Raw genomic sequence first — 26,523 nt, 5'->3', positions numbered from 1 at the left:
AGAGCAGTTTCAGCAATTCCATGAGACTCAGCTGGAATAGGAAAGACTGGGTTTTAACCCTGTATAATTTGCCTAAGCTGAGGTGAGAGCCCAAGTCCCCACATCCAGCGTTCAACCTACTTGGAGATGGATGTGCATGTCTTTATAAAAATTTCTCGTTTGTTGACGCTTCACCCCTGCTTAGAAGTTTTACTGGTGCCGTGTTGTCCCTCTAGTTACTGGTTAGCCTCTGGTCCTGCTGCAAGTCCTGCAACGTCTTGAGTGGGGTCAGAGCGCAGGTACGAGGTCAGAGCCCCAGGAGAGGACTTCCCCACTTAGCTTAAGGATTGGGCTTCAGGCATTAGGATTTAGGCTTGAGCCAGGCCCCTGGGCGGTGCGTTAGCAAGTTGGCATGGCTGCTGTTGCAACAGCTTTGTGCGTGTTTATTGAAAGAAACTCAAAAATAAAAAGGACTCAGTCCCCTGTGAACTCAGGTGACCATGGAGAGGTGTTTTTGTTTTATTTATTGAGCACATTGGTGTCCAAAAAGGCTAAGTCAGCTCAGCGCCTTTGAGAACCTGGCTTTAAGCTGCTGTGACAATTTTGGAAAACCCAGACTTAAAAATGGACTTCATGCTAGAAGGCAAAGCAGCTTCTTCAGCGTAAACCACAAAGAGGAATCATTGGACTAACCTCTAGTGTGTTCATCTGTTAATCAGTGGGATGAAATGCTTAACAAAAACCACATTTTCACAATTCTACAAATTCTACCCTTCTCTTTTGGTAGAACTGATCCAGTTGGGTGTTACATTAATGAAGATGCCAGACGTGCCATAGTTGAATGTCAACACTCTGAGAAACGGCTACGAGGGAGTGAACATGCTTAGCACTGTGCTTGAAACAGGGCCAAGAGCGCTCAGGCTGCGAGGGATACTGAGCCACACGAACAGCATCGTGAGCGATTATTAAAATGTTAAAAAATGCTGTTCTCAATCACTCACTACTGATTGTATGGTGCAGTCAATCTGCTGATATTACTAAACAGGATACATCCAGTAGAATTTCTCCTCCTGGTAATTTTGTCTCATCATGGAAAAAAACCCAGCATGGCTACGCTGCAACTTTAAATGCATGAAGCCCTGTGATGGCGTAACGCTACACATGCGGTATGATAGTGAGACAAACTGAAAAGTAATTGGAAACAATTTTATTGGACACAGCAAAAGTTTGTCATCATATTTATGACAGACCTTATGCGTGCAAGAAATCCGTTTGTCATGATGGCAGCCAGGCTGTCTGCACGGACCTACGGTTTCCCTCCGCATTGGTAAAAAGGGGGCTGCCAAATAAGGGGGCTGTCCTGAGGACAGGAGCTTCCCACAGCCCTCCCTGGTTACCGGCAGAACCCAAATTCATTTGGTTTAATCAGTAGGAATAAAGTTACACAAACACTGTTGTTCTGATCCACTCAGCTGTCGGATTAGTCTGAAACGGCCACTGAGCACCCAGAGACAAACACATCCCTTATCAAAACCCTCTCATACCAGCACAGAGAGTATTTCCACAATATTTGCAGCTGCCCTTCAGACACAGTTTGGAAAAACAGCGCGTTTAACGAAACGAAAAGCATGGAAACATTAACAAATAGGTGCTAGAGGTCCATGGGAGAGAGATGAGGGTGTGAGTTGGGGGTGCTATGCTACGGCTGGACCGGCACGGAGGGCACCAACGTCGCACCAGCCTGGCTTTGGAGGCTCTGTCCCTTCCACTTCCAAGAGCTGCCAGGGAGAATGAACCTCATCTTCTCTCCACTTATGGAAACATGTGGTTGCCATGGGGGGAACGGGAGAGAGGAGACTCTCTTAGTAGCATAATCCGATTCAACTGAGGTTCGGCTCGTGCTAAAAAAAGCTGGCTTTCTGCCCAGAACGGAGAATGAACTTTAGAGGATTTCGAGCGAGCGAGCCCTATCTTCAAAAGCATTCCTCTGGTAGAGCAACATGCTCCACTGGATCTCGTCTGAAGACCTGTTAGACTGAGGCTGCTGAGGTACTCAGAGTAAACCGACATATTAAAAATTAATGTTGGCAAAAGGAATCGTTCCTATAAACAGACATTACCAACCTGAAATCTAGTGATAAAAAAAAAAAAAAGCAAAAGTAATTTAGAGTATTACATCTATCTGATTTCCCCGGGGGACACTCCACAGCTTTATAACCACATTTCCCTGCTTTTTACAAGTGTTCCTCTCACCTTTACGCCTTTGTGTAAGGTTCGCACAAACAGGAATATAAGGAAAAAAATCTTTGACAAAAATAAGTAGGGGGGGAACAGTAGAATGGAAAAAGCGAAATTTCAAATTTATTTCACTTACAGGGCTTTGCAAAATTATCAGGCAATACGTTTCAAAGAGACAGGATCGATTTAAAAGGTATGTATACGTTCTACCTCCTCTGAGCCTAACTCAATTTTTAAAATGAAGTATCTCCCTCTTTAGAGTAAGAAATATGAAAACCGCGCTCGTTTGCATTTCTTTCCAGCGAGCCTCCCTGCCTGTGAGGGAGACCGACACAATGGCCCGGAACGAGCCTCGCCCGGGCATGGACTCGAAGCGCACCGTCCCTATGAAAAATGCACGGAGCTCTGAACTTCACGGTGAGCGCCATGCCTCCCGCTGTCCCCGGCCGCCTCTCCGCCAGCACAAGACCACGGGTGTTGTTCAGCAGCATTTTTTTATCCACGCTTTTCCCAATGCGCTGAAGAGGAGACAGGCCCGGCCGCGTTTCCGAGGACAAATGCGTGTCTTGTCCTAGGAGGAGATGCCGTGTTGCCTACCTGTGGACAACAGTAAATTGACTAGTAAAAAAAAAAACACAAAACACACCCCAAACACCCCCAAAAAGGCAACGAAACACCCCAAAAGTGAGGAGTATTTAATGGGGTGAGGCTTGGGGGTGAGCATGCCGATCTGCCCCTCTTCCCCCCTTGCCGAGGGGACAAACGGGCTGGGGGCGGGACGGCGCCACCGGCCCACGGGAGGGACCGGGAGGGACACATCCCCCCTGCCCCCTGTGTGTCCCCCACTCCATCCCCCGCTCCCCCGGGTCGCCCCGTAGATCCCGCCCGGCCCCGGTGTGGGGGGGAAACGGGGGCGCTGCCGCCGCCACCGGCGCCCCCTGGCGGCCGCCGCCGCCCTCTCCCGGCGGCACCGCGGCGCGCAGGGGCGGCCGCCGCCACACGCGGCTCCGAGGGGGCTCCGCCGCCGCCGCCGCCGTGACGGGCCGGGCCGGGCCGGGCCGATCCGCGACGGCAACCGGGGGAGTGCGCGGGGAAACAAAGGGGAGATCGCGGCGGGGCAGCGCCGGGGGGAGGCACCGGCTGGGCGCGGGGAGTGTGGGGGGAGGAGGAGGAGGAGGAGGGAGGAGGAGGAGGAGGGTCGCCAAACTGCTGGCACTTCGTCGACCGTGAGCGGCACTCGCTGGCGGCGGCGGCAGCCCGCCCCTCGCTGCATGGCAGCCCAGTGAGGGAGGAGCGGGCGAGGGTCTGGCGCTGCCCGGAAGCCGAGGGAGCCAGCGCCGGCGGCAGCAGCGCCCGCCGCCCGCCCCGCCGGGATGCGCCCCGCTCGCCGCTGAGGCGCAGCCCCGCCGCGATGCTCTCCCCCGAGCGCCACCGCCACCACCGCCACCCCCCGCCGCCGCAGCCGCCGCCGCCGCCGCACCACCCGCCGCAGCCCAGCCATGTCGTGGCCACCATCGAGAACCTGCCGGCGGAGGGCGGCAGCGGCGGCGGCAGGAGCGGCATCTCCGCGCCCTCCTCCAGCGTGCGCCAGAGGATCAGGAAAGTGCTGAACAGGTGAGGCCGGGGGATGCACCGGGGCTCCGGCGGCGCGGCGCGGCACAGCGCGGCTCCCCGCCCCGCCGCCGCTCGCCCTGGGGCGCGCAGGTCCCGGGGGCGGCCGTCGGGGGAGCCCCGGCCCGGCCCCCTCGGCGGGGTGGAGCGGGGCGGGGGGCGAAGGCTCCGGCTGGGCTCAGCTGTGCTGGGCTCGGCTCTGCTCGGCTGGGCTGGGCTGGCAGCCCCTTTCCCCACGGCAGCCGCGGGCAGGGGGCGGCGGCGCGGAGCCTCCCCCGGCCCATTGTTGGCTCCGAGGCGGCGGCGTGAGGCGCGGCCCCCGGCCCGCTCCCACCTCGCCGGCGACGGCGCCGGTCGCACCTGCCGTGCCCGCGGGCACACCCCTACCCCCCCCCACGCCACACACACACACACACACACACAGCCGGGTCCCCGCTTGCTTTTTCACGGGGGGACGGCGGGGAGGAGGGAGCCGGCGTCCCCGCGGCCGGTGGCGGAGCCGCCGCCGGGGAAGTTGGAGCGCGGGCGCCGGGTGAGAGTGGCGGCGGGGAAAGAAGGGATGGGTCGGTCCCCCCCCGTCCCGGCGGGGTCCGATGGGTGCTCCGGGGTGCCGGTTGGCCCCGGGTGAGGTTTTTTTTTTGCACGATTTCCCACCAGCTCGCGTGGTCAGGGCGAAGCATCCCCCGGCTTCGGGAGCGGGATGCTGCCGAGAGCCGAGCTGGTCGGTTCGCCTGTGCGTGTGGCTGAGAATTGTCAGTGCCAAGACAGGAAAACTGCAGGGTACTCGGAGTAAATTTCACCGAACGCACAAGAAAACACTGGAACCGTCTTACTTAAATCCTTTACCCTCTCCTCTTTGGCAGTTGTTTCTTCTGCGCCGCATTTGATTAGAGATGAGTTTTTTTACTGCAAAACAGCATCTCTCTAGAGCTTGACTGGTTGCACTTCTCCAGAAGGAGAGTGCTTTTCAGCCAGCCGAAGCCATCACTTTTCCCTAATGACTTTTAAGTGCTGAACAGAGCAGTTGCAGCGTTAGGAGCAGCAACGGGATGGTGGGTACCAGTGTCGCCTCTTTGTCCCAGCTTTACTTTTGGGTACGGGTAATATGGATGAGCGACTAAGAAAACCAGCTCTTCTATCTGGATATACCAGTTTAGAAGATGATGCGCATTGTCTCTTTCAAGCTTTTAAACATTAGGAAATTAACATTGTTACAAATACCTGAAGGAATTTGATGGCTCACAGATCATTGCTATTATATGCAGTTAATTAACTGTTACCATTCTAGGAGGATCCTCGGAAAGCATCAGTAAGGGAGGAAATATTTATCCTTTGTTATTCAAGCATGAGAAAGATTGAAAAGAAGTTGAAACAAGTAAGAGCTGCTTCAGCTCAAACTCAGTTACACATTTTCTTGTACGTGCACGTTTGCAACTCTCACTGTAGTAAAATTTACTGAATTCCTCAACCCAATGGTCTGTGTCATCTTAGGTGTCATGTGCCTTGCAAAATCCTGCTCTCCTTCTGCTTGGTCATCCTGAGGTGTGTGTCAGTCCTGAAATAGAACACTAGAGAAAAGAAGTTTTCTCAGGGGCAGCAGGAGATGTATGAAGGTGTGGTGAGGGAATCAGATACAGAAGCAATAGGTACTCCTGTTCAAGGGAGTGACCTCTGGGGAACCACCAAATAGACCGCAATCTCCATGGCTAGGAGGTATTAGATTAATTCATGCAGTTCAAGCAATTATGCTTATGTATATATATGACTCTCAGCCATAGATCAGGAGTCAAATCAATATTTATTGTTACATATATGTGATTGAAATGAGAATATCTAGATACTTTTTTCAAGGAAGAAAAGGATAGAAATTGGCTCTGGTGATCAGGGTTCAAATCTCCGTTAAATCACAAACTTGAATCTAGAAAGGACATCTCCCATCACCCAGAGCAGCATCCTAACAACCAGAAGCCCAGCCCTTTTTTCGTGAACATGTTCTTTTCTCCTCCTCAAACATGAAATGAGAGTCAAATTTTTCCAAATTTGTGAGATTTAGGGAGAGGGGGAAGACTTGTCACTGTGATGTTTGAAGGCAGCCTTTCCTTTGTCTAAGAGAATCCTTATCCCATCCCAAAGTCTGAATCAAGGGAAATTTTGCCTCAGTTAGGTTTCCTTCAACTTTACATGGCAACTAAGGACTCAGTGCATGTAACATCATGGCTCTCATGCAATGTTGCTGTTGATACAGTGAAATGAATCCTGACAGAGTGAGGTGAATGCCAACACAATGTTATATTTTCATCTTCTGTGGAAACAATGGCATGCGAATGTGTAAGGGAAAGGAAGAAATATGTATGCTGTATTTCTAAAGAAGTAGCAGCCCAGAACAAACCAGGCTTTGGCTTCTTCAGTTAATGTTTTTCTACTGGAAAAGGGTAGCGTTTTCTCTGTGTTGTCTATACTTTGTATGCCCACTCGCTTGAGACCCATTTGTGAGCTGTTCCTCTCTGAGTTGAGCTCATGTGCTTCTGTCTTCTGCTAGACAAAGTGGGGGCTTCTCAGGCAGACAAACAAAATAAAAGAGTTGACAACAGCTGGGGTTGCCAGAAACCTGCTTGTAGCTGATAGAATTGTAGAATGGTTTGGGTTGGAAGGGACTTTTAAAGGTCATCAAGTCCAACCACCCTGCATTAAGCAGGAACACCTTCAACTAGATCAGGTTGCTCAGAGCCCCGTCCAACCTGACCCTGAATGTTTCCAGGGATGGGGCATCTACCACCTCTCTGGGCAACCTGTTCCAGTGTCTCAGCACCCTCATTGTAAAAAAATTCGTCCTTATATCTAGTCTAAATCTACCCTTTTTTAGTTTAAAACTACTACCCCTTGTCCTATTGCTACAAGCTCTACTAAAAAGTCTGTCCCCAGGGTGGGGACAGACTGACACGGTCAGGGAGATAACAAGACAGCAGGAGAATGGGGATAGACACTGGCAGAAACTGAACGTCATTTCTCTCTCACTTTATATGTAGTAATTTGGTCACCCAGGCACCTGGTGATTCCTGAGTTGTCTTCGAGGGCTCCTCTTAAAATTGCTTTACAAGCTATGCGAACTTCTTTTAACTTCACCTTTCAACCTCTCCTCCCTGTTCACTCAGTAGATCCTGAGGTAATAGAGAAACATCGAGGTAATAGAGAAACATCGGAACAACCCCCCCAGGGTGTTTGGGAGAGAACATACTGAAAGCAGAGCTGGTTGACTGTAAAAATCTATTTCAGTGATCACAGCAAACACTGCACTCCGTGAAAAAGTTGGCCATAACAGAAAACCAAAATAAAACACAAAAATGAAGGGTCAGAATCATGGAGGACTGGAGATGCTCAATGAAATTCTGGGATTTGCTGGAATAGTTTGGATATAAATTCTGACCTGCCAGCGATGCTGAACAGGACCTGCTGCAACAGGAACGAGCTTCCTGTTATCCTTGAAGTCCGGAGAGGATGGCTTTGAATTGCCATTGCATTAAGGGGAAATGTTATGGTGATTACCTCTGCAAATATGTTCCCGGACCTGTGACTCACACCCGTGGTCCATGAATCCCATCTGTAGGGCCCTGCCTGGTACCTTCGTTGTGACATTTGCTCAGCAGGTGTCCCTGGCTGACCCTGCCCTGCTGTGTTGCAGGGGAGAGAAAGGATGACATTGGTGGCTTGATTGCTTGCTTGCTTCCCCACAGCCTCTGCGAAGCCAAAATTGGACTCCACCAACTCTGTCTGCTTGTAGAGGACCACTTAATTAGCAGTGACTCACCTGCTCCCTATTGCCTTCCACCTATAGTGGGAAGCAAGAAAAAAAAGGAGAAAAATCATGTGGTTTGGAGCTCTGCGGTTCTCCAGGACACCACCCCGGCATCTGTGTATTTCTGAGATACCTGTTGGCGGGTCTGAACTCGCTCTGTCTGGTTGTATCCCAGCACAGAGCGGTCGGTGGCTTGTCTCCCTTCCTTGCACTCCCTGCGTGACCTGGATGGTCAAGAGCAGAGAATCACCTGCAAAATGTTGCATGTGGCCTTTTGAACTAACTTACAGGTCAATCTCATGTTGAGAAGGTTGGTTATCACCTCCTTAAAGGAACTGGGCAGAGAATAAACATTGATGAAACACAGGGGGAGCAGGTTGCCAAATGATCTCTTTGGGGGGTTCTTCCAAATTATTGATCTAAACGAGAGCCAGCAAACAAGGTACTTGCTTATCCGTGGACATTATCTCTGTAGTCCTGGGCACCAGGACGAGGAGGGAAAATTAAGTTTCTGCAAGGAAAATGAGTTAATATCTTTAGATACTCTGACAAAGTTATTTTACCTAAGTAAATGAGATTGTTCCGGGAAACAAAAAATACCATAGCCCCATAAATGAACTCAGGTCTCCAAAGTAACGTCTAAGGCCCTGCTATCGTATTGCTTTCCTTGAGGAGGACTTTTTTAGAAAGCTGGACAGCACATACATTTTTCTGACTTTATCCACTTCTGTCTTTTAGTACTTCTGTAAGGAGTACTAGCTATAAAATCTAGCCTTGCCTTATCTTGCTTTTTGAAGGATGTCTTCCTGTGGTTTTTCTTGCTCTCTGTTGCTAAATGGCACTTTGTATTTTTTCCAAAGTTTCCTAAAAATCATATCAGAATATTAGAGACATATTCAACTTGATACCAGAAAATGGAGCGAGAGTAATTTCAGGCACTCATTCTCATGCCATCTTTTAAATAGCTTTGTAGTTATGTTCTCTGCACTAGTGAATTGCGAAAGCTTTCTCTGGTGCAGCATGAGTCCCTCTCTACTTCTTTGCCCTCTTACTTACTTTCCCAGATAAATTTTAGCCTTGTACGTAAAGCCAGCGTATGGTCTAATTACTACTACCTTTCTTAGGAAAAGGAAGAAAAAATAATTTTGCTAATAATTCATTAAGCTAGGCAGTGATTTACTGAACAAAATTATACATAGAAAAGCAATTTGGATTCTTCTTGTCAGAAAGCCAGGCTGTTCAGGAACAGTCTGAGTAAAGCTTTTGCCTTTTTAGTATGTTACAGGCGCACTTCATCCCTGATAATGGACTTGAGGAAGAATTTGTCCCACTACCTGACTAAGTTTGAACTTGAAACATATGTCAAGGCTACTAACTTCAGAGATGAGAGCTGTTTAAATGACACTGCAAGTATCAAAAGCTATAATCCAATGATTTTTTTCTCTAATAACACGTATTCGCATAGTAAATCAGACAGAGGGAGTTTATGTACTAAAAAGAACCCGAAACTGAATAATAATGAAATTGAGGCAACGTATTTCATTGCCCCAAAGCAATAACATCTTTCAGTTGACTGATCAGAGAGGCAAACAAACCAAATAATTTATGGCATTTTTCCTTAATGAAAAGCAAGTCAAGGATCAAACACATCATTTTTGGAATCCAAAAAAAGAGTGAGTATTCATAACCTTCAGTTGCTTCGCTTTCTTCTTCAAAACCAAAGGATTGGCTTCCTTTGGGATTTTTATTCTTTAAAAGTACAAATAGCTTCTCAAAGTCCACTCAGAATAACAGTGACTGTACAAGAATGAGCCTGAGCCCAATTCATATAGCTGCAGCTCTCCTTTTAGGTAAAAATATTTATACCATTCTGAAGTAAGTCAAAGAAAATAAGTTCAGAGCATAGATAAAGCAACTAGGTTGGCTTTCTTGTACATATTAGTATTATTCTTTTTGGTGGGGGGAATGGGAAGGTCATATCTTCCCGTAGGAAAGCATTCTTGCAGAGGATACAGAAATCAACTGATGAAAAATTGTCCACTCTTTCCTTTATCCATTAGTTTACTTGCAATTGCCATTTTGAAAGCAAGTGACCTCTGGGAATTTGCTACGTTCCCGATAATTTGGGTGCATAAGGGAAATACCTGTAAAACGGGAGAAAAAGATGCTTTTCCATTTCCCCTCCAAACAACTTATTTCAGTGAATGCACACTTAAAATGCTTTGATTTAGGAGTGAAGATGAGCTAAAGTAGATAAAGCTTCCACATTGCTGCTGTAGCAGGTACTGGAAGTCTGTCCAAACGTGGTTTCAAAGTGTCCGAGCGTGGTTTCCTAGCAAGCTCTGGAGTCACTGTTGGAAAGCTGCTTCCCCCCCTGTCTTGCTTTTGCTTCTGAGAATTTGCACCTTCAGAGATACAACAAGCCTTGCCTGTCCTATCCTGAAATAGGAATTGTTTGAAATGAAGTGATTTGATACGGTAAATGCGCTGTAATCTAAACCCCACAGCCCACATATGATTGGGAAAAGATTTTCCCGAGGAGGGGCAACTTGGCAAGGCAAAATATATGGGTGTCTTCTGTCTACCTATGACACTCAGAAGGCCAGTACTCACTGGGTGCCTGTCTGTAAGTGGGAATTTTTGACACTGGCTGTGCTGTGGGCTTTGGGAAGGGGTTACTGCCTCTTGAACTATGGGGGTTTCAAAGGAGCAGCGCTGTAAATGGCTCCATAGAGAAAGCGGGAGGAATGGACAGAGTGGCTCTTATGGGATGGACAGAGCAGCTTTAATGTGCTAATGAGGGGTAGGCCAGATGCCAGCAGCGATCAGAAGGGCTCTTTGTGGCTCTGTCTCTTTGGAGATGGCTGGAGTCTCTGTCCTTATCGCGGTTGTTTCTGCAGGCAGAGGGAAACACTGGGGCTATTAGTGAGGTGTTCCCTTCCTTTAAGTCAGCAGATAGCCTTACAGATCAGGACTTGAATACTGATTAGGGCTAATTACCAGGAAAGCTTAGGAAAAAGAACTGGCTTCAAGAAACTGGCCTTTAAAAAACTACAAAAAATTGTCCCCCAAACCCAACAAACCGGAAAACTCATGCGCAAAGGCTTGTGAGATGAGCTCAAACCCAGCTGAAATCACCTGTTGCAACAACAGCTGTATGGGGACTCATAAATTGCTATGACTGTAAAGTGTGTAAGTATTGGTGGTTGTGAAATTCATGTTGTGAACCGCCTAATCTACCTGTCTCGCCTTATTTATGTCTGTCATCTGTCTCTCTGGGATTTTTACTTAAAACATGCCAGTTTTGAAGCTTGTCTTTCAGCTTTCTCTGACTTGGTTTCACTCATGATTTAAGAAAGCATTTCTTCAATACATACTCTCTCTCCATCATTTTTCTCAGAGACACCAAATGATTGAGGCAGCGTGTTTGACTCCCATGCATCACTTTCTCCTGGCTATGGCTGGAACTAAAGAGCAAGAGATGGAGGAGGGAACATCCCCACAGCCCGGCCGTGCTCGATGAGGGCACCTGTGTGGCAATACTGTGCCATACTTCCGCAGGGAGCACGTCTGCTTTTGGGGATGAACCACGGTACACAGTGCTAGCCAAATCATTTCCTAGACAAGGTGGATCATAGAATCATAGAATCATAGAATCATAGGGTTGGAAGGGACCTCTGGAGATCATCTAGTCCAACCCCCCTGCCAGAGCAGGGTCACCTACAGCAGGTTACACAGGAACATGTCCAGGCGGGTTTTGAATGTCTCCAGAGTTGGAGACTCCACCACCTCTCTGGGCAGCCTGTTCCAGTGCTCTGTCACCCTCAGTCTCACCAGAACGGTCTGTCCACAAACGATGCCCTGTAAAAAACAGTGACACTTACTAAGCCAACCTTCTGTTTGTTGCCGATACAGTCATTTCAACCCTTAATTTGAGTTTTCTGTTGGTGTGGTGGTCAGTTGCTTCCTCACAGTGCCTTTTCCCGTAGTGATGCAGGAGGCCACGCTCCACCTTCAGATAGGTCTGACCTGTGGTGACATGTAGGAACTTAAGAGCTGCGTGGTGAATGTTCTCCTTTGCTATACCTTTTTTTTTCTGTCAGAAAATGTAGATCAGTCAAAACCTTGGCAAGAAGGATGGGATTTTCTCAAGACTGCATATTCAGCAAGGTTTCTTATGTCCAGACTAGATTTTTGTGGATGGAGAGCGAGTAAGACTTCATGGTAATCTGGTGATGGGAGTACTTACATAGGAGACCAGGTTTAACTCTGCTTTGCTGCATCCTTGAGGATGACCATGAAGACATGAACTGTGAGGTTCTCTTGGGATGAAGAACGTAAAAAGGTGATGGTTTTGTCCTAATGGACAAAATGGGAGAAGTTTTGTAATTTAAAAGTTTGGAACCAGAAGATGCTTTTTTGCCCAGCTCATCTCCCAAGGCATTTCAGGCTCCAAGGTGTTCATCTACAAAAGCACACTATGCTTGAAACAGATTGCTGCATCTCTAATACAGATAAATGAGGTAATTTATGTCCAGTAGCAAGACCATAATTATTACCTCCCAAGCCTTAGTGTTAATTGCAACCTGTAAGCCAGTATTAGCTGGTGATGGAACAAAAACAAAATTTGAAACATTTATAGTGATAGCCATTAGTTTACTTAGCTCTCTCTGGTGTTCATTTATCAAAGAAACTGTCGCGCGTGTGACCAGAAGCCTGCTTTACTGTCTTTTATTGGGCTGCATTAATTTTAAAATGGCGCTGTCTTCTGTGCCACGTTTGTTCTCATTACTTTGTCTTATCTGGCAAGTGTTTTGATGTAACCTGACCTTTTCTGGTTTCCATTTGGTAGAAATGAAAAATAAGTTAAGAGGGGATTAAATGTTTCCCCCCCCCAGTTTGGTGAAATGGAGAGGAAGCCACTGGCAGTGTGGGAAGGAGATACCTGGAGTCTGTTCCTGCTCTGGTGGCTCTTCATTGGCCTCACTGAAGAGGAAGAAGGCTCCACAGCTCCACTCCTGGATCCCTCCAGCCTAATAACTAAAATCCTGATCCTTAATGTAGCCTTGGGACTGCTGTCTCAGACCTTGTCAGCCGAAGGGGGAGTTTAAGGGGAGGGGGGCTGAATGAGAGCGGTGGCTGCAAGGTGAAAGCAAGTTCTCTCTGCCTTTTTCTGAAGAGAGGATGTAGGTGTCTATGTCTAACTCTTCAAGACTGTGAATTGCAGACGGGGGAGGCCTGAAGTGACGCACTGACAGGTAGAGGCCTAATGCTTCAAGGAGGATAAGGCATAAGCTATACCCGATCCTATGCTTTCTATTTTTTACCAAAACTTGGATCTTTAAGTTGTCTACCCAGGTGCCTCTGTGGCTACCCCAGGGTGCAGTATTCTTCTGCATGGCTCTTTGCTTTTTTTCTGCCCCTGTGATGATGAGACAAATGCTGGAAAATACTTCATAAAATCAAATTAATTATGCTGTGATTATTCTAAGCCCAGATATTTTATGGAGTTTAAATAGCTCTGTGTTTTCAGTGGCTTCTGATTTGGGCCATTTACCTTATGAAATCTCTTCTTACTAGAAGCTGAGAGCTGTAATGAAATGGAGCAAGTATTTCTTTCCTGTTGCTCCTTTCCTTTTCTCTCTCTGCTGCTGCTACAGACATGAAATGCTTTTGATTATGGTTTTTAACTCCCTGCTGCCAGTATATTGAGGTCTCTGGGGACCGTCCTGGGTAGATTGAAAGTGAGGAAGAAGAGCAAATAGCAAATAGGTTGGCAAGAGTTGAGCAGGGAGCTGGAAAACATTTTGATGGTTGTGGGATTTGATACTTGACGGACATAAAACTTTAATATTGTAGATATAATTTTCATCAGGCTGGATATGAAGATTAAGTACTATCAGGTAGAAACAGTTTCCAAGCTTCATCTAACATGGTGGGGAAAAAGTGAGTGGGCACCTAAATACATGTAACAGTCAGACTGAAATGCCGCCTTTTCCTGGGTGACCTACCTGATATGCGCAGGTAACTTCCAGTCAGATTTTGGTTACCTGATGCCCACTGTTAGGTGCCTGGTGTGCTGAGGGGGATGCTTTGTAGAAAAACAACACTTTTTCTGGAATTTAGAGATCATCATTTGCAGAAGTTCCTCCCAAAGCGGACAACACCTATGTGTAGCTCTGGAGTCCTTGTTGCCTCCTCTTCAGGTTCAACCAGTCTTCTTCAACCAGCTTCTTCTGTTTTGCTTTGATTTAGTGCCGACTGACATTTTTTTTTTTGCACAGTATATTTCAGTGTTTTTTCAGGTCCAGTTTGTGGCAGGAGGGATCACATTTTTGAAGAGATTGAGTAGAGTTCAGGACATTTGGAGGACTTAATCTACAAGCACAGGGGCAAAGTGGTGTGATGGTTGTCCTACATGTATGAAGGCACCGCTTACTGGCATTGAAAAGGAAAATTCCATGTTTTCTCTCATTTAAACAAAAAGGTGACGTCAGAACAACCGTTCAGTAGCAGAAATGCACTCAAGGAGTGGTCAGGGTGAGATGCAGCATCATGCGGTCGTTGGAGGGTTGTCCAAAGTGGAAGAGTTAAACTGCATCTGTATTAACCAAGTGAAATCTCTAGGATTCAAAGTTTCTCCTGCTCTGAAGAGGTTACTTGAGTTTAAGACAGCAAATATTTCCCTGATAATTCACTTGAAAAAAGGACTCTGTGTGTGTAAGTGTGCGAGATCTTTTAAAATGAACTACTAAAGTTACCCAAATTTAATGTCCTGTTATAAATAAATAAATTCTAGCATGTTCTAACTTGGAAAAGAATTTCTGTTAAATTTGATGTCTGAAATTGTGCATACATATCGATTTGGTAGGTATTACTGTGTTAATGGAACTTATTATTACTCAGCTAGATTAATTTATTAGATTTATTCCTACACTTCAACAACCTATAGATGTATTGAGACATGAGCCTGCAGAATCAATACCAATTTCTTTTCTCATTTATGAATGGTCTTACTAACATCCAAAATACTGTTACACTTGAGAGTATTTAGCTGCAATTTATTTTGAAGCATACACTCCAGCAATTTTAAATGTGTCTTTCGCCTTTGTCCTTTAATGATTTTTTTCCCCCCATGTATGTGGGCTCTGTTTGAGCAAAATGCCGTGCATCAAGCATCAAACGAGTCATGACCATACTCTGGTCACTGAGACTAGTCGTCAGTTTATGTGTTTTTGCAAGATGAGGGCTGTGAGACCAGACCTAACCTTTGAGACGTGTTTTGGCTGCCGTTCTGCACAGCAGGCCCAAAGCAGGAGAGGGAACAAAGGTAGAAATGTACCTTACAAGTAGATTGTCTGCCAAATGGAGTATATTTACATGTTTTTCTTTGAGCAGCGGCCATGCGTGCATTCATCTTTCATAAGCAGCGGTGCTTATCTGAGAAGCAGTCACAAAGACCAGCCGAAATGGGTAACCGATGTGGGGCTTGTTCGATTGCTTTCAGAGGATGAGCATCAGATGGGACCTGCTGATGGCTCACAGTGGGAAGCGAGGGAGGCGGAGGCCAAAGAAATTACGAGGGAAGAAAGCTACTTGGCCACCTCTGCCCGCGCTGCCAGTTGCAGACTGGTGGAGAGCACTGACAGCAGGGAGAGATCAGTCTTCGGGCAGTCCCAACGCTGGCATTTCTGTTGCCATTGCAGCCCCAGTGGCGCTTGGAGATACCATCCTTCCTTCCTTTGGATGGACCAGAAATATTCTGTAACTCTCAGAATTACAGAGACTGGTTGACCTCAGCCCAGCCTTTAAATCCAACCCAAAGCAGCTCACTGAACATTGCAGTGAAGAAATCTCTAGCAGCTGCAACCGCACAGAAATGTTTCATCCAGTGGTCTGTAAGGTGAAGCTCCTTAAAACTGACTCTTCTGCCAGTCTGTCTTTGTTGTTTTCTAGTGAAAGTTGCTGTATCCACTCAGTATACTGCTCGTCTCACCACTTTCTGGTCTGGACTTTCTGCTGCTACCGTAGCTGCCACTTGTGCACCACTGCAGTTGCTGGGCATTGAAAGCTCAAGCCTGATAAATAAACAACAGCACGCACAAAAAGACCAGTCGGGTGATAAAGGGAAACTGAGGGGAAAAAAACCCAGCCCCCAAAACCATCTTATGTCAGTATGATGCAGAAGAAGGCATCAGAGTTAGAAAGATGGGGAGATGCCCTGTGAATACTGCCAGCCTGGTTGAGCCGCAGGGTTTGGGACCAAAGCCAGAGCGGGAGGATTTGTGTTACCTTGACTGTTCTTGACTAAGTTACAGGAGAGCTGGTGGACAAACAGCAGCTTGACCAACCCGTTGCAATGAAGGGCAGGCAGGGGTGGGCTTTGGCCTGTTTTGTTTTCAGGAGAAGCTTGTATTGCAGCAGCAGATGAAGGGAACTCTGCTGCTGCAGTGAGAGGCTCAGGAAGAAGTTACATACAGTAGCTCCTGATTTACAGACCAGGATTGGACACCAATTGTTTTTTCAGCCTTGGGCAAATCTCTCAGCCTCCCTGGGTCTGGTTCAGCACCTGTAAAATGGGGATAATTAAAGTTAACTACCTGGAAGTGTTGTTGATTAGTTAATGCTTGTAAAAGGCTATACAGTGCTATAAAATACAGTGTAGTACTCGGAAGCATCTGGTCTGCAGTTAGTGTAGTGCTTCTCTGGAACTTTATGGGCAAATGTTTGCCAAGAAACAAAATGATGCAGTACATGTGGGCTTTGGGAGATGAGGGGACCACATCTTTTTAAAGGTGTCTAACTTTCCTGAGGTACCTACCATCAGCATACAAGGGGAGGTTTCCCGAGGGTACCTGCAGCGGTCTGGCACTGAAACCGGTGTTGGATGAGACTGGGACTGCAGAGGGGGGCTCTGGAAGGTGGCAGAAGAGCTTCCCAGCTGCTTGTTCTTACTCCTGTCCCCGTCCCCCAACCTCTTCCCCCTTTCTTGTGCTGGTGGAGTTGTTTGCGCTGTGGCATGGAGAACCAGGTTGGTGCTGCCTTGATCCACATGGGAAAAAAAGTAGAAAAAGGTTTCTGTTGTTGTTGGTTTGTGTTTCTGGATGGGTCTTCTCTCCAGTGTAGTTTTTCATGTGGCTACAAACAGAGGGCTAGCATGGTGAAGGGGCTGATACAGGGGTGAGAACAAGTGTCTGGAGAGAAAGTGGGGCTGGGGCTGCTGAAGCTCTTCTGACACTGGAGGTGATGCCACAAACCACGTTACCCAAACACAGAAGATGTTGCCATCACAGGGGTTTGAAGGTTAGTGAGCTAACCTTCTTTCTTGCCTCCTAAGACATATTACGCTGATTTCATTGGAGACGTGTATGGCAGCATAAGAGAGAGCATTCGGCGAAAAGCTGATCGTGGTTGAAGCTCACCACACTGTGTGTGAAACGCTGCTAACAAGGGAGAAGGAGCTGAAGATGTGCTAGAGATGAGCCTATAATAATTTCTGAGATTTGTGTCTTCACACTATTATTTGTGATACTTATGACATGAATATATGGCACTATGTGAGCAATGCACATGCACACACATGTATTTATTTGGTTTAATAGGAGACTGTAAAAAAAATAAAAAAAAAGGTGGTGGTGGTAGAAAACCATTTCCTAATCAGCCTCTCCTGAATTAATACCTAGAAGTTGTTAGGAGAGGCTAGAGAGTTACCAGATGCAAAGATTCACCCTCTCAACCATTTCACAGAACTGGGTAAGATAAACGTGAGCTAAAGGTGAGGAATGAGTTTGGTTTTAAGTCACAGTTTCATGAACTGCCAAAAGGAGGTCTCACTTCTCTCTCTTCCCTGCTCCTGGCCAAATTGGTCCTTCTGCTTTAGCTAAGCCAGATCTGGTTCCTGTCACATCTCACAGTCAGCTCACTAAAACAGCAGAGAATTAACCTGGCTGAAAAAGGTTGTTGTTGTTGTTGCTAGGTCTTTAGCTAACTTTTGATTAGACTAGGGCAAGGAAGGAGCCTGTGGGCAGGGAAGAGGGAGGAGCAGGGGCAGAAGAAATGGGGAAAGCAGGTGTTGGTGGTAAAATAAACTGGAAAGGAGGAAGGGAAAGTATCTTTTGCTACGGTCACAAGCTTTTTATTTGACTCATCTCCATTGTATTACCATGCCTGAACTAACTACCTGTTTCCAGGGTCCTTAACTTCCTGCTGCCCATGCTATTCTGCCTTCTCCTTTATTACAAACCCTAGTGCTGATGTTCCTGAGAAGAGTGGTGGTCACCCCAGGTGAGGCCTGGTGGCTATCAACACGGGGTAGACACTCGGCTGTAGCCAATTCCTTACTCAAATAGGTGGTAAGCAATGTTATTGTATGCAGAAAGAAAAAACAGAAGGTGGCCTGACATTTGAGAGCATGAGTCTGGATGGAGTTGGGGGAAAAATATGTGCTGTAAGGACTGTAAGTACTTGCTGTGTACTGCACTGTTGGAGGTGGTGGTGGAGGTATGATGCAGCCCTAAATGGACAATGGCCCTCCTTGTTATACCTTTTATTTATTTATTTTTAGGCAGGGATTGAGTTCAGTGAGATGGGCATTTGTGCAAAACCTTAATATAAGCATGCTATGTGTTTCCTTGTTGCTGGAATATGGAACGGGAGCCTTATCCCTGGTACTGTTTTTTCACAGTAACTAAAATAGAGGTGCATGTTCAGCAGGTTTAAAATCATTATATCTAGTGTGTGGTAGTGCTACTGTGGGCTTTATGACTCACTTCTGTCTCTCTGGCAAGGTGTGCAGTAGCTTCTCTCTTGCTGATTAGGAAAATAGCAATTGATCAGTGGCTACTGAACTTGTTTGTCCCACTTTCCATGATGACATGTGCTGTATTACAGCCTTCCAGTATATGGTGCACTGTGAATAGCTGTTTTTATTTGGCTGATGTGACCTTGGAGGCCTATTGCAACTCCCTGGCCTCTCTTTTCTCTTCCGCTTCTCCCTAGGGCCAGCAGTCATGTATTTTCTTTCCCAAAAGCCATGCTGTTGAGGGAGTGCTCTGATCAGCAAGCCGGTGGTTTCAGTTACACAAAAAAACTTCTAAAGACCAAAGCATCCACCAGTTTGATCGCCTTGGGAGTAGTTCCAACTGAGCTCCTTCTGGGTAGGCAGACTGCACTGACATAAAGAGACAGTTTTCTGGTAGTTTTTCTTTGTTAGTCCTGTTCCCTGAATGAACCCTGTGTCCTTCTAGCATGCTGTTATACTGTCACTAGTCAGTGCTGTTAGAATCCTAGAATCATAGAATAGTTTGGGTTGGAAGGGACCTCTAAAGGACGTCTAGTCCAACCCCCTTTTCCTGTTGTGCAAAGGTGCTGCACAGTCCATCTATATTGCTTCACAACACCTCCTCTACTGTAGCTTGTAAAGCTGTTGGATTTGGAGCACCAAAAGCACAGGCAGGCAGAGGTAAGGAGTAAAAGGGTGTTGTAGAAGACAATAAGCATACAACAATACGGCTGTATACTGTTCCTGAAGAGAAATAAGGGGTTGACAAATCCAGGTAGAGAACATCTGCCACTATTCAGTTCTTCATTTTGATCCTATTGAAAAAAGATGGAAGTGATAATAGAAATTCCAGATCAGAGCCTAAAGCCTCTTTGGGTTGTGACTCTCTCTTAAAAAAAAAATTGGGGACATTGCAGTCTATCCAGCTTTTGGCAAATACGAGATTATGCTGGAGTTTCTTGGCCAGTTATTTCTGTGAGCGGTGGAGATGACCAATCCCTGAAGTGGAATTTTAGGAGATTTCACTTTTGTGGCTCAGGTCAGAGAGTTGTGTTTCTGTCCGTATGAGGAACTGAATGTGTCATTGCCTTCATTGCCTACTGATCTGGGTGTTAACATCAGTATTTTTTTGGTGACAGTATTGAAAGCAAGTTTGGCCTTGAGACAGCTGTGATGTTTTCCTTTCTTTTTTTTTTGGTTTATGACCTAATGCAGTAATTTCTCTGGTTCTTGGTTCCGCTCTAGCCTCCAAATTATTGTCCAACACAAACTTGGATTGTTTGCTGGGGCTGGTCTTGTTTGGGGGAAGCTCAAACCAGTAGTTTCGCCACACTCCTGCTCCCAGTTAAAGCTTTAACAGCTTGTGATTTAGCTTTGATTGGTACCTGATTGATATGAACAGTAAAATAAAATAATCCCACATGTCCCACAGGCAAGTGGAGCTATCATGTTCAGACTGGGAAGGTCTCTATTAGTAGGAGTACAGGCCTTGTGGATTTTTTTAAGAAAAAAAACCCCACAAACAACAAAAAACCCAACAGTGCAATATACAGCAGTTCATGGTTTGATACCAAAATGAGTGAGCAGGAAGCCAGGGAAGACGCTTCCAGATAAATTCTGCTGGTGTTTGAATCCCAGTTTTTGGGAATGGAGAGGTGCAACACAGCAAAAATCTCATCTCCTTTTGTCTCTCTGTGTCTAAGTGTGCTTCTGTGGCATAGAAATAAGCTGTCAGGGAGGGAGAAAGGACCTGTTTCTTTGCTTTATGGGTGTTTCTAATGATTATGTCTCTGTGGTGATTTCAGGTAGGGAGAGATTGCCATGTGGCTTGCAATGAACTGGCTTGCACCTGTGGATATAGCATAAACACATTGGCTGTCTTTGTATAAATCTGGTTATGGTGATGTATTGAAGGAGGGAGGGGCATCTGTTTTTTATGAAAGACACGTGAAATGCGTGAAGAAAATACAAAGTTTTTCCTTTGCTGCTATTGTACACCAGTTCTTAAGATGAATTCGTACCTGGATCCCAAAATACATGGTACCCTGGTTTTGTTTCCCCTGCACGTCCAACGTTTCCCCTTTCCTCCTTCTCCCGCTGCGTGCAGCCTCCCTCCAAAGCCACGGCAGCCCCGCGGTTGCAAGATTTCCTGTAGAGGAGGGGGGAGTATGGGTAGAGTCCCCCATCCTCAGCGAAGAGGGTCTATCATAAAGGATTAATTGCGCCCAAACAATGCGGCCCCTCGAGGAGCCCGTTACCCTTTTGAGAGGCGTGTGGGGGTGAGAGGGCATGCTGCAGTCCCTGTGCCCCAGCCCCAGTGCGTGTGGTGTGATGCCCTGGTTGCTATAGCAATTAATCGCCACTTTTAAGGGCTGGTGTCGACTACAAATCCCTGGAAATTACCCAGAACACTAGTTAAAGCTGCTCCTTAGGCACCTTTCTATTTGATTTTTACCCCAAAAGATGGAATGGAGGGGTTTGGGTTTATTTGTTTTTCTTTTTCCCTACTCGTGAAAGAAGCTAGAATAACTTGGTACGTGTTGTTGGACTGTCTCACCTTCCTGGGCTTGCTGAAACGCAGGTAACTTTTGTGGAGAACGGTGGCAAAATAGATGGGGATGTGCTGTCTTCCAGCTCTGTGCGTGTAATCTGCATGTGACCAGCAGGTCATGCATGCCTGGGGAACCTAACAAGCATAGTTTTTGAGGTGTGCATGGATTTTTCTGGTTTTTTTAATTGTCAAAAGGTTTACACCAGGCAATTAATGTGTATGTGCTTGGCTTTCGTTTGTGCTGTAAAGAGAACATCTGGGAATTACTGCGCTGCTTGTATCTATTTATGTAACCGTGATGGAAATGAAAAGCAGCTACAGCAAGGCTGTACTCTATATTTGTCTGTTTGTGTAGGTAATAGGAGAGAAATAGGAAATGTTTACTATGTCATTATTCCAGAAATCTGAACAGTGGTGAACATAAATTCTTAAAAGTTTTCCTGTAGGTTAAAGCCCCATTCTTTTGAAAAGCAGTCTTAATTTCCTTGGTACGTTGTTAGAATGGTTGGAAAATCTGTCCAGAAGTTTGAAAGTTCTTTTTTTCCTTGAAGGCATTAAAGTCTCTGTTACCTTGTTACTCTGTTACCTCTGTTATACTGCTTCTCAGGAGAAGAAAGGAAAAAAAACAAACCAAAAAAACCACCCCAAAAACAAACAAAAAACCCCAACTACCAAAAACAAACCCCATGAAGGGAAACAAGTTTAAAGGGATAAGTTATCAAATGCACAGTATTTTCTCTTAGCCTTAAACAAAGTGGTAGGTATGATTCAGCACAGTCTCTTTTTTTTTTTTTTTTTTTTTTAAATGAACGTCACCTTGATACATACATGCTTGTATACACAACATATGTGCATGGAAGCTTGCAATTACTTTTACTGGAGATAGCGGGTAAGATGTTGGCGTTCTTTGGTATGCCAGATCAGAGTCAAACGTTGTGGTAAAACAGATTAGGTAACTTTGATTATCAGCAACATTAATAGCTGTGTGCACTCAGTGCACGCTGTATGTCCTGGTTTTGGGTGATTAGTTTAGTCCTGCTATTCACAGACAGAGGAATATACAGTTTACGGGACTATAGGAACATAATATTCGCTTGCTCTGTTTTTGATATTTCAATACCTGAGGAGCATCGAGTACTACTTACTGCTGATAATTAAACTGTGGCTGAAGAAATAGTCCTGTTTCATCTTACATGTGTCAGATCAGTATGGTCTTTCAGGACTGGTCGAGCTGGAGCAGTTTGAGGAGAAGTGATTAAAACGGACGCCACCCACAATGTACGTCTCTGCAGCCAGTACCTCTTCCCCTTGTTAAAGACTTTTAAATGCAAAGTGTGCAAGATTGCTGCTCAAGGACTGCAGGCTAAAGGTCTTGTTTTTTCAGTTTGGGTCCCCCAGGATCAGCTTTCCTGTGTGGAAGAATAAGAACCAGTTAAATAATGAGCATTCTCTTCTCTTCCTTCCTTTTCATGGAGCCTGTGGAAATCCCTTTGACAGTTCCTGGTCAGCAGAGGCACGTAAAACGCCCTGAGGCAGATGGCGTCTTTGGGGTAGTACCTGTTCTCCTTGCTAATAGTCCTGGAGGCACTAGGTGAAGACAGTGATGTCCTCTGGTCTTTTCTTGCCTTTGGCGATCAGAGCCTTGTCTTGGCATTGGGATTGAGAGGGCTTGCAGGGGATGGGAGAGAGAGCAGGCTTCAGTTTCTGCTATGCTTGTAGCAGCTCTTCATCCAGGATGGTTCTGAGGATCCAGCTGAACAAGGATTTAACTTGGGTATGCCTACATCCTTGATGCTGTCAGAACTACCAGACTGTAGTCTCTCGCCCTGTTCTTCCCAAGAAATTTTGTTGAAGACAGTATATATTTTTTTTTCCAATACAAGATTTTTATTTATTTTTTTTTCCTTTAATGCAATATAAAACTACGATGGTATTTTTGCCTCACTGAAAATATTCCAGGCAGCCCTGTGCATGTCAGCAGTGCTTGTCTCGAACATGTCAGTGTGATTATACAGGTTCTGGTGGTGTGCAGCATATCGTATTCAGCAGTCATTCTGTATTCTTGCAGAAGTCCTGAAAACTTTCTTTCATCCTTCTCCATCTGTTGCAATTCCAGGACTCCCCTCGGTGGAAATGGCAGGCCAGGTTCTGAGGGCTTTTCTTGGGTGAAACTCTCCTAGGCCCTGGTGGGACTGCCTACGGAGAGGCTGGTGGAGGCCAGGAGGAGATATCCTAATGTGATAGCAGAAAGCCGGGACAGCACTCTTCAGTTACGATGTCTTGGAGCCTGGCAGAATGATGTATAAACAGCTTCTTGCGTTGCTAGCAGAGGCAAAGAAGAAACTTGTTCTTGTTTGAGAGTGGCAGATACCAACCATCCTGGCAGCTCCCAGCAGCTTTCGCAGCAGGACTGTGGCTGTCAGCTCACCCTGGTGGAAAGCTGCTTGGACGTGGAGGGTGGACTCAGAAGATGGGAAGCTGCAAAGACCAAGTGATGTACGCTGGCACCTCCTGGTGGTCGTGGGGCATGGGCTCCTTCAAACCAGTGTGTCTGGGGAGGAAGACCTCGCTTGCATCTCTTACACAAGCAAGCTACTTTTTGAGGGGCTTTCTTGTTGAATGCAGTGGAGCTGGCAGATGTCTGTGATGTTTTTAGAAAGGTGTAATGGAGAGAGAGAGGAGAAAATCAACTGGCATTGTAAGATAAAGCAATACTTTGGTGTGGTGTCAGTGAGACGACAGCTGCTTGTTCTGATGGTCTCCCACCTGCCGAAGCTGAGCTGTGCCAGGGATGGGGGTGAACAGCAGGGCTGGTGGGCTGGGGAGAGAGATCTGTCTCTGAGATGAGAAAGTGGCCCATTCCTGAGTTTTCCCTGTTAAAAGCCCTGGGTCCCTAAGGGCCACCAGGCAGCTGACAGGAGCCACCACAGCAGGAGCTGCTGCTGCTGGCCGTCGCCCTGCACCACTCCCACCAAGCCTTGCAGCATCATACCTGCTCCACCTGTCCCAGGGCTGGCGCTGAGAAACTATTTTTTTTTTTTTATTTTTGGTCTTTTTAGTGCTCTGTTTTTCTGAAGCACTAGTCAGTTGTCCCCTTTCCTCTGTTCTTTGTGTGCCTGCCGTTCTGTTCACACCATCCCCTGTAGCTTCCCCTTCCTTCTTCTCCCCAGCTTGGCTCCCTCCTGTTCTTGCCCTTCCCAAAGAGAAGATATTCTTAGGCAAGGGTCAAACACTCAAGACTTTTGAGGAAAGTAGCTCAGGGTTTTGAGACCAAAATAGCACAGCTTCTTTTTGGTGCCTGCTAGGAGGAGTCGCTAGCCTGTATCCTTTCCTGCAACTTCTCCGGGATCTCGTGGAGGTATTTGGCTTGAGGGGGCTTTGAGGAGCAGAAGTGAGTGGGGTCTGTTTTCTCATGGCTTTAGTCTGCTTAGCATGTCTCACAAAAGCAACGCGTCTGATTAAAAATAAATACAAATTTAGATTAAGATTCGATTTCTGTGGTTGAGATTGTTCAGCGTGACAATAATCACTGGACATGTCCTTGTGGCAGCGGCTTCACCATCACCAGGTGCAGGTCCTTGAGTTGCTGTTGGGGTGTCATGCTCTCAGGGCTACGGATCTTCCAGCCGCAGAGAAAGTCATGTAAGGCACAGCATCCCCTCTAGTGGAAGAGCAGTTTTAACTGATTTCATGTATATCCTTGGTATGTTATTTTTAGCCGCCAAGATTAATGCTGTAGTGGGATAATTACAAGGTAGTGGCATGAACGTAGAACAAAGCCTCTTCAGTTATAACCCACGTTCTGACATGCAGTCCCTGCCTCTCGAGCAAGGCATTTCCCTGGTTTGCTTCTGGTTTTTCCCCCTTGGATGCAAAAATCAGGAGACTTGGACTGTTTAATGAAAAAACAGGAAAGATATTTATAAATGCTTCTAATTTGTATTGTAAATACAGGCTGGCAGGGGAGAGGAGCAGCCGTGGTGAAGGAGAGTAAGAGGCTATAAAGGCCATGGCACAGATGTGGAAGAGTCTCTTCCATCTCCCGCTTCAGCTCAAGAAAACATAAAAGGGCAATGTAATTGGGACGCTGTTGAATTATGTATAATATTGGCACTGTGTTCTCTATTAGTTTCATTTTGGTAATGCTTTTTTTCTTGCCAACAGAATAGTCTCTGTAAATAAGCTGCCTCCTCATTTACTTGCATGGCCTGATTATATACAATTATGCCTTGACTGTTATGACTTTTTAAATTAATATTGAGCTCAGCCCAGTAGGTATTCTAAGATTACATCTGAAATACTTCACTGCTTTAACTGACCACATAAACACACATGCTTCAGCCCCCAAAATGGGAAAAGCCACTCTGCTGACAATTTCATTGCCATTCTTCAGTTTTCTTTCTATTGGAATGGCTTGTCACAATAAGAATGGCCTCCAACATAGTTTTAAATACACTGTACCTTCTTAACAGAGGTAAAATTGGGAGTTAGTAAAGTATATTATGAACATAGTACTTCTACAGCTTTTATGTCTTAAAGTTGGCCTGGAAACAGTAATAACAAACCTGGCAGAAGGTTTTTGTCCAGCTTCAGATCCAAACGTGTCTGTAAGTACATTTCTTTGCCTACTTTGCAGCACGTCCACGTCCTCCTTAACAAGCAGAAATTTCTGTTCCATATCTTAGCTCTGTGTCTGAGGCACCAGTGTCTTTACTACTTAAGCGATGGAACACAAATTTCTCCCCTGTTGGAGGCAGAATAGCCATCTACAAATGCAGTGGTCTGGCTATGGTATGATAGCCTATTATATGCATCCATAAGCCCAGACAAGCGAAAAAAACTGAGATTCAGATTTCAGGGTACAAAAATAGACAGCAAACAGTGTTACTTGGACGAAGAGACAACTGTTGACAAGCTAACGTCAACTGCAGTTAATGAACATGAAATTTCAGTCTTGAATATTTGAAAAAGATTGTCTTCAGCATATAGAAATTAAAGATCCGTGTGGAGTGTGTGTTAGCTTTCTTGTAAAGCTTGTGGAGTTTGGCCATACAGAAGTAGGAAGAATCCACAATTGCATCTTGTATGGTGTCTGAAGAAGATAAAGAAATCAGAAAGAATATAATTCTCAGGTGTTTTGGTATCTGTGTAGGATAACGTGGCTTCAATACAAAACCTGTCTGATCATCCTGGGCTATTGTAATAAGCTTAACGCAAGACTTGTTAACTTCTTAAATAAAATATTACTTCTCTATGTGTTTACTTGAATTTTGCTGGCTGATTTAGGAGAAAAATTAGTCCCAAAACACATTGAAGGAAATCTGCACCCTCCAGTATGTCAAAGATTGATTTAGCCCCAAAAGGCTCCTTATATTTTCATTAAATTTTCTCCTTGCTGCCTTTGCTAGAAGTTTTTGTGATACCATCTTTTTCTGTTAAGTCCTAACTCTGTGTTGTTTTGCAACATACTCTTAGAAAAGAGGTTACATTCATTTTGGGGTAGGAAGGCTGAAGGATGTGAAAGAACATGTACTAGCTAACCCGTATGCGCCAGTCATTTTTATTTTTAAG

General features: G+C 45.9%; 1 protein-coding gene across 1 annotated transcript in view; it reads left to right on the top strand.

Annotated features, from left to right (window-relative positions):
• The first annotated feature begins 3,428 nt into the window (after nucleotides 1–3,428).
• Nucleotides 3,429–26,523, top strand: part of SLC35F1 (solute carrier family 35 member F1) — a 254,185-nt gene continuing 231,090 nt past the window's right edge. The window contains exon 1 of the mRNA XM_074580877.1: nucleotides 3,429–3,831. Within this exon, the coding sequence (XP_074436978.1) occupies nucleotides 3,629–3,831 (203 nt within the window). The 5' untranslated portion in view covers nucleotides 3,429–3,628. The remainder of the gene's footprint in view (nucleotides 3,832–26,523) is intronic.

The sequence above is a fragment of the Larus michahellis genome, chromosome 3 (genome assembly GCF_964199755.1).
Source record: "Larus michahellis chromosome 3, bLarMic1.1, whole genome shotgun sequence".
NCBI lineage: Eukaryota > Metazoa > Chordata > Aves > Charadriiformes > Laridae > Larus > Larus michahellis.
The sequence above is the reverse complement of the archived record's forward strand: the minus strand, read 5'-3'. Positions and strand labels throughout refer to the sequence as shown.